The 6,702-nt window shown below is 43.3% G+C and overlaps 1 protein-coding gene and 1 non-coding gene across 2 annotated transcripts in view; one reads left to right on the top strand and one right to left on the bottom strand.

The window, feature by feature from the left end:
* Positions 1 to 5,734, bottom strand: part of SEH1L (SEH1 like nucleoporin) — a 34,000-nt gene extending 28,266 nt beyond the window's left edge. Inside the window, exon 1 of the mRNA XM_004703844.2 lies at positions 5,602 to 5,734. Within this exon, the coding sequence (XP_004703901.1) occupies positions 5,602 to 5,712 (111 nt within the window). The 5' untranslated portion in view covers positions 5,713 to 5,734. The remainder of the gene's footprint in view (positions 1 to 5,601) is intronic.
* LOC115872902 lies at positions 2,288 to 2,405 on the top strand. The gene has a single exon (XR_004048108.1). It is a non-coding gene; the product is annotated as a small nucleolar RNA SNORA61 (small nucleolar RNA).
* Positions 5,735 to 6,702: the final 968 nt, after the last annotated feature.

Below are 6,702 nucleotides of genomic sequence, written 5' to 3'. Positions count from 1 at the left end.
TCAAGCAGAAAATGTCTTGGAAATTATGATGGCAACATATGTACAAATATGCTTGATACAAATGACGTATGGAATGTTTTAAGAGCTGTAAGAGCCCACAATAAAGTGAAAAAAAAAAAAAGAACAGTACAAACTGAAGTGCAAGTTAAACACCAGATTTCTAATTTCTCCACGCTGTTGTACTATTGCATCATCTCTGATATCAACCAGTCTTCCCCCACATCAGTTTGTATCTTCCATCTCTGTTCAGTTTGACAATTTGCTCCTGTGTCTCACAGAACTCACAAACTGTATCTATATGATATATTAGGGAAGGAAATGGCTACAAATTGGGATCAGGATCAAGTTGGAAGTAGTAATAGGAATAGAATTAACTGGGAAGTAACAGGTAATATCTCAAGATCAGTGTTAGGAAGCACATAGGCAATAATGAGAAGATTCTCCCAGACTGAAGAGCACCTTTCTATTTTTTTAAAATCATTTTATTGGGGCTAAAACCGCTCTTACCACAATCCATACATAACCTGTTTCCTGGAAAATAAGACATCCCTCCAAAATAAGACATACTTACAGTTTTGCCTCTCACTGAAATATAAGGCATCCCCTCAAAAATAAGACCTCCCAAAAAATAAGACTCCCCCCCAAGCTACCGTAACTCTCGACTCTGGACCGTAGCGGCGGGCCACGCAGCTCACTTTTGGTCGCAGCACAGCAGGAGCAGACAGGAAGTATGAGGTCTCTTTTAATAAAACAATAAATATGTACCGTGTTCTTCCTGGAAAAATAAGACATCCCCTGAAAATAAGACCTAGCGCATCTTTGGGAGCAAAAATTAATATAAGACACTGTCTTATTTTTGGGGAAATGGTACATCCACTGTGTCAAGCACATTTGTAATTTGTTGGCATCACCATTTTCAAAACATTTTCTTTCTAGTTAAGCCCTTGGTATCAGCTAATTTTTCCCTTCCCTCGCTCATGAACCCTTGATAATTTATAAATTATTATTTTTTCATGTCTTACACTGACTCATGTCTCCCTTCACCCACTTTTCTGTTGTCCGTCCCCCTGGGAAAGGGTTATATGTAGATCATAGTGATCGGTTTTCCCAGTCTTCCACCACCTTCTCCTTCCCCTCCTGCTATTGAAACTCTCATTATTGATCCTGAGGAGTTTATGTGTCCCAGATTCCCTGTGTTTCCAGCTCTTATCTGTACCCCATGTACATGCTCTGGTCTAGCCAGATTTGTAAGGTAGAACTGGGATCAAGATAGTGGGGAGGAGGAAGCAATAAAGAACTTAAGAGGAAAGTTGTATGTTTCATGGGTGCAATACTGCACCCTGACTGGCTTCTCTTCCTTGTGAGCCTTCTGTAAGGGGATGTCCAACTATCTACAGATGGGTTTTGGGTCTCCACTCCGCGCTCCCCCTCATTCACGTCGTGGGGTTAGATCGGACATAATTCCTGCACTGTGCCTCCAGTGTTGTCCCTCATAGTGATATGGGTCCGTGAGGGACGTCTTGTATTGTGGTGGGGCCAGCCCTATGGTCCTCTCTGTGCACTGGCTGCTCGGAGCAGGAATATTGCCCTGGGGATTGGTGGGGAGCACCTTTCTTCATTTAGCATAGGGCAGTTCTCTCTCAGCCATGCACCTTCCCTCAGAACAGGCTCCGTTCCCACTCTGGTAATCCCACCTGTAACTGAAATATTGGTCTGCCACCAAGCATGCATTTGTGATGGTTTTCCTGGACCTCCCAGGCCCCTTTTAAAGCGCTATAGATCAGCAAACCCTTGGACAGCAGTAAGGCCTCGTGCTAATGGTCTGTGTCATCTGGATATGTCTTCATCTTGTCTGGGTCACTTTTAAAACTTAATGTTTTCTAAAACAAACAAACTTGAGCACTGCCTCACTGCAGACAGTTAACTATACCTGCAGCATAATGAAAACATACATGTATGAGGTAGAAAATGGGTGAAAATTGTCTATGAGATTTGTTCTGGCCTTTCTATAGTCGTGTATAAAAGTTTGTACTCAATATAACTGAGATATTATCAAGGAGGGGAAAAAAGGACTAATAAAATAAATCTAGGCTTCATTAACCTACAGTACTTCCATAAATACTGACTGAAAGTACTCATTCGTCTATGCCAGGAAATTTAGAAGATAGCTACTTGGCCAAATGACTGGAAGACCATCCATATTTGTACTTATTCCAAAAAAAGTGACCCAATAGAATGCCAAACAATTGAACAATATTATTGATATCACACATAAATAAAATTTTACACCCTCCAGTTCCCTTTCCCATTGGATCAAAACACATCTGGGTGTTCGTAAAAGGAGGAAAAGAAACATTGAAGCTGGCCCTCAGTGCTCTTGGAGCTCGGGCTAGTTCCAAACAGGGTAAAAATAAATTAATAAAATAAATATATTTTTTTAATTTTGCTGAAGATCATCCAACAAAGGTTACAGCGGTACATTGACAAAAGAATTGCCAGAAGTTTAGGACAGATTTGAAGAGGACATGGAACAAGGGATATTGCTGATGTCAGATGGAGCTTGGTTCAAAGCAGAAAATAGGAGATGTTTACCTGTGTTTCATTGACTACGCAAAGGCAATAGACAGTGTGAACCTAATAAACTGGATAAATAACCTTGAGAAGAATGAGAATTCTAGAACATTTCATTGTGGTAATTCGGAACTTGTACATGGATCAAGAGGCAATTGTGCAGAAGAACAAGTACATGCTGCATGGTTTAAGATCAGGGAAGGTGAGCCTCAGGGTTCTATTCTCTAACTGTGCTTGTTCAATCTGCAGGCTGAGCAAATCATTAGGGAAGCTGGGTTATATGAAGAACAATATGGCATCAGGATTGGAGGAAGGTTTATTAACCTGCAATATGCAGATGACACAACCTTACTTGCTGAAAGTGAGGAGGACTTGAAGCACTTGCTGATGAAGAGCAAGGATTGTAGCCTGAGTGGTAAAGACAACAACTCAATGTAAATAAGACAAAAAAAATCCTCACAAGTGGACCAAAAGGAAACATTGTGATAAATGGAGAAAATGTTGAAGTGGTCAAGGATTTTGTCTTGCTTGGATCCACAATCAATACTTACGGAAGCAGCAGTCAAGAGATCAAAAGATGCATAGCTTTAGGTAAATGCGGTGCACTAGTCAGTCCTCTTTATATTGAAGAGCAAGGATATTACTTTGAAGACTAAGTAGACCCAAACCATGGTATTCTCATATGCATGTGAAAGGAAGACTATAAAAGTGAAGCATTTGAATTGTGGTAGTGTAGAAGAATACTGAAAATACAATGGACTGCTAAAAGAACGAACCAATCTGTCTTGAAAGAAGTCCAGCCAGAGTGCTCCTTACAGGCAAGGATATTCTTAAGACTTCATCTTACATACTTTAGACATATCGTCAGGAGAGACCAGTACCCAGAGAAGGACATCATGCTAGGTACAGTGGAGGGTCAGTGAAGGAGGGGAAAGCCCTCAAGAGGTGGACTGACACTGTGACTGCAACAATGGGCTCAGGCACAGGAACAATTGTAAGGATGGCGCAGGACCAAGCAGTGTTTTGTTCTGTTGTGCATAAGGTTGCTATGGATCAGAGCCTGCTCAATGGCACCTAACAACAACAGGTTTCATTTAAAAACAAAAAATAAGCCTCTTTTTAGCTAAGTGTGAGTCCCACTGGGCTATTTCTGCTTTCAGTAGTACAGCCCAGGACTCCTACTAAAACACTTAAAAAGTGCTCCACTAGTACAGAGGCTGCAACAATGGGCTCAGCATAGGAACAATTGTGAGGATGGTGCAGGACAGGCAGGTGTTTCCTTCTGTAATGCATGGGGTCCCTATGGGTGGAAGCCAACTCAATGGCACCCAATGACAAAGACAGCAGCAACCCTTCTGAATGAAAGTGCTCAGCTCTTCCCTGTTTCGTTTGTTTCTCTCCTCACCTCTGACATCTCCAGAGGGTTGGCTTTTATCATGTTGGCTCTAATCTATTGGGAAGGTTTTCAAGTTGTCACTGCATAAGTCATTTTTGACATAATTGAAAAAAGGTATTTTTTAAAAATGCGTAATCTACACCACGTAAGAATCTGGCCAGATGGAGTACATAGGACTCAAACTGACATCTGTGGAAAAGCTCAGTATCATAAGTCAGAAGGTGGTCAGGGACCTCTGCAGAACAGACCATCACTTAATCATATGCAAGTTCAAGCTTAAACTGAAGAAAAATTAAAACAAGTCCATGAGAGGTATAACCTCCATCCAGTGGGTCCCACCTGAAATCCAGAGACCATCTCAAAAATAGCTTTTAGGCACTGAGCACTAATGATCAAGACCACAGAACTGTGGGATGACATCAAGAACATCATATAAGAAGAAAGGAAAAGATCCTTAAAAGACAAGAAATGAAAACCCACCGTAGTCCACAGGAGAGGTTCTGAAACACATATTTGGGTGTACAATAGCTAAAATGAAATAAAGAACTGAAGAAGTAAATGAGCTGAACAGAAGATTCCAAAGGGCAGCTCAAAAAGACAAAGTTATTACCGTATAAGGGAGTGTGAACAGACCTGGAGTTAGAAGCCAAAAGGGAAGAACATACTCAGTACTTATCAAGCCACAGATGTGAACATGAAATTCACTACTAGCAAATGCACATTCGTTCATTCATTCACTCAAGTACTTATTGAGAAATCTGAAAGTATCAAGCACTAGGCTAACTACTGAGATATCAAGGAACACAACTGTAGGTAGTACACCAAAACTAATAGCTATCCATTGACTCAGGGAGACCCTGCAAGGCCCCTGTGGTTTCCAAGGCTGCAGATCTTTATAGGAGTAAAAGCCTCGTCTTTCCTCCAATAATGAGGATTTGAAAGATTCAGTACAGAGAGATTATGGAGAGGAAAAGGAATGGTCTATTCTGTTAACAGATATTTGGCCATAAGAAATGGTGACTATTAAGGCAACGCAGCAACGGTGAGATAAATATAATACTGCATCAAAGAGTTACAAGTTTATATGTACCATAAGTTATTTAAAACACAAACCAAAACCAAATTCACTATCAATTTTTCATACCGACCGTGTAGGGCCTTTGTGGGTTTGTGAGACTGTAAATCTTTACAGAAGCAAAAGCCTCACAGAGCGGCTGGTGTGTTCCAACTGCTGACCCTGCGAGGTTAGCAGCCCAACGCATGACCCGAACACACCACCAGGGCTCCTTAAAAATTAACAGGGCAAAACAAAAAAGAAAAAAGAAATTAAAAGGGCAGCGAAAATCGCTTTTAAAAAAAACGTCCACAAGTAATTTATGTGTACGATGACTCACGGAAAACACCAAAACAAATTTTAAACGAGCTAGGCCTAAATTCCTAAGAAAAAGTGGCAAAGACGGCAGGCAAGCCTGACTTTTAACCAGGTGAGGCTGAGCGCGTCCAGCCGACAGCCCAGCCCAGCGCGCGCGCGCGTGCGCGTCCCATCCGGGCGAGCCGCCCGCTGCCTCCCGCCTCGCTCTGGCGGTGGCCGGGCCTGGCCTCGGCCTCAGCCCTTGCCAGACCGCCGTGCGCACCTTGACGCTCTGGTCACTGGAACAGGTCGCCATCCGCCGCCCGTGGAAATCGAACGAGACATCATGTATTAGATCCTTGTGATCCGCTGCAATGTTGTGGGCCACAAACATGGCTCCGCCGGTCACGCGTCTCCGCGGTTCGCGCCGGTCGTCTCCAGAAAACGCTGTTACGTTACGGGCACGTGCGCGCCACCAACGGCTAGAGAGTTCTGAGGCGCGCGCCAGCAAGGTTATCAGGCGCGCGCACGTGGTCCGCGCACGCACTGCGGCCCGTCATCCTCTGCGCCGCCGTAAAGAACTTCCGCCTCTCCCCTGAGTCTCGTCAGAGCGTCTTATGATCTGGCGGGGGTTGTTTTTGTAAAAGTGCTAAGAGCTCGTTTTTAAGTTTGGGAATTAAGAAAAATGATAAAAATGAAAGCTCCATTCACAGTCCTCGGCCCTGAGTCAGATTCCTTGAACGTTTTCACGGCTTAACAGCCCTGCAACGTCCTGGAAGGGAATAAAAAAGATAATGATGGATTTGGTCGCGACAGAACTCTCCTGGGCCTGCCCTGAAACAAGGAAGGGTGGGCTTGAAGAGACGGAGTGAAGAGTCCTGGTTAAACGGGCAGAAATGAAGACAACAGGGTGGCATTGAGAAGGAGAAAGGCGCTCTCGTGGAAAACGGGCAGCGAAGAAGAAACCGGATCGGGATAGTCAAACGCTGCTGAATTACGTATTTCAGTCGTAAAGCTGGCTTGGGATGTTAAGTCCCAAAGTGATAGAAATGAAAAAATTAATAGGTTTCGTATCCTATCACAGCAATCAAGCGTCGGTTATGACCAGACCTGGCTCACTGACCAGGTGCAGAAAGCATCATAACAAACTTCAGGTAACCTAGGAACAAAACTCACTGGAAAGATACCACCAGACAAGAAAGACTTTCGAAAGTGAGGAGCCTGAAAAACTATATCCTGTCAAGACACCCCCCCAACTTAATGCATATTCATGACCCTTCCCCTCTAAAACCTGTTACGTATTCATAAATCCCACAATTTACTTCCAGATAGGCATGATAAAACAGTAAAGCTTTTTTCCCCTGCCCTCTCCCTGCCTCCGCTC

This window comes from Echinops telfairi, unplaced genomic scaffold, assembly GCF_000313985.2.
Source record: "Echinops telfairi isolate 266 unplaced genomic scaffold, ASM31398v2 ScPeMD7_4;HRSCAF=17, whole genome shotgun sequence".
Lineage (NCBI taxonomy): Eukaryota > Metazoa > Chordata > Mammalia > Afrosoricida > Tenrecidae > Echinops > Echinops telfairi.
The sequence above is the reverse complement of the archived record's forward strand: the minus strand, read 5'-3'. Positions and strand labels throughout refer to the sequence as shown.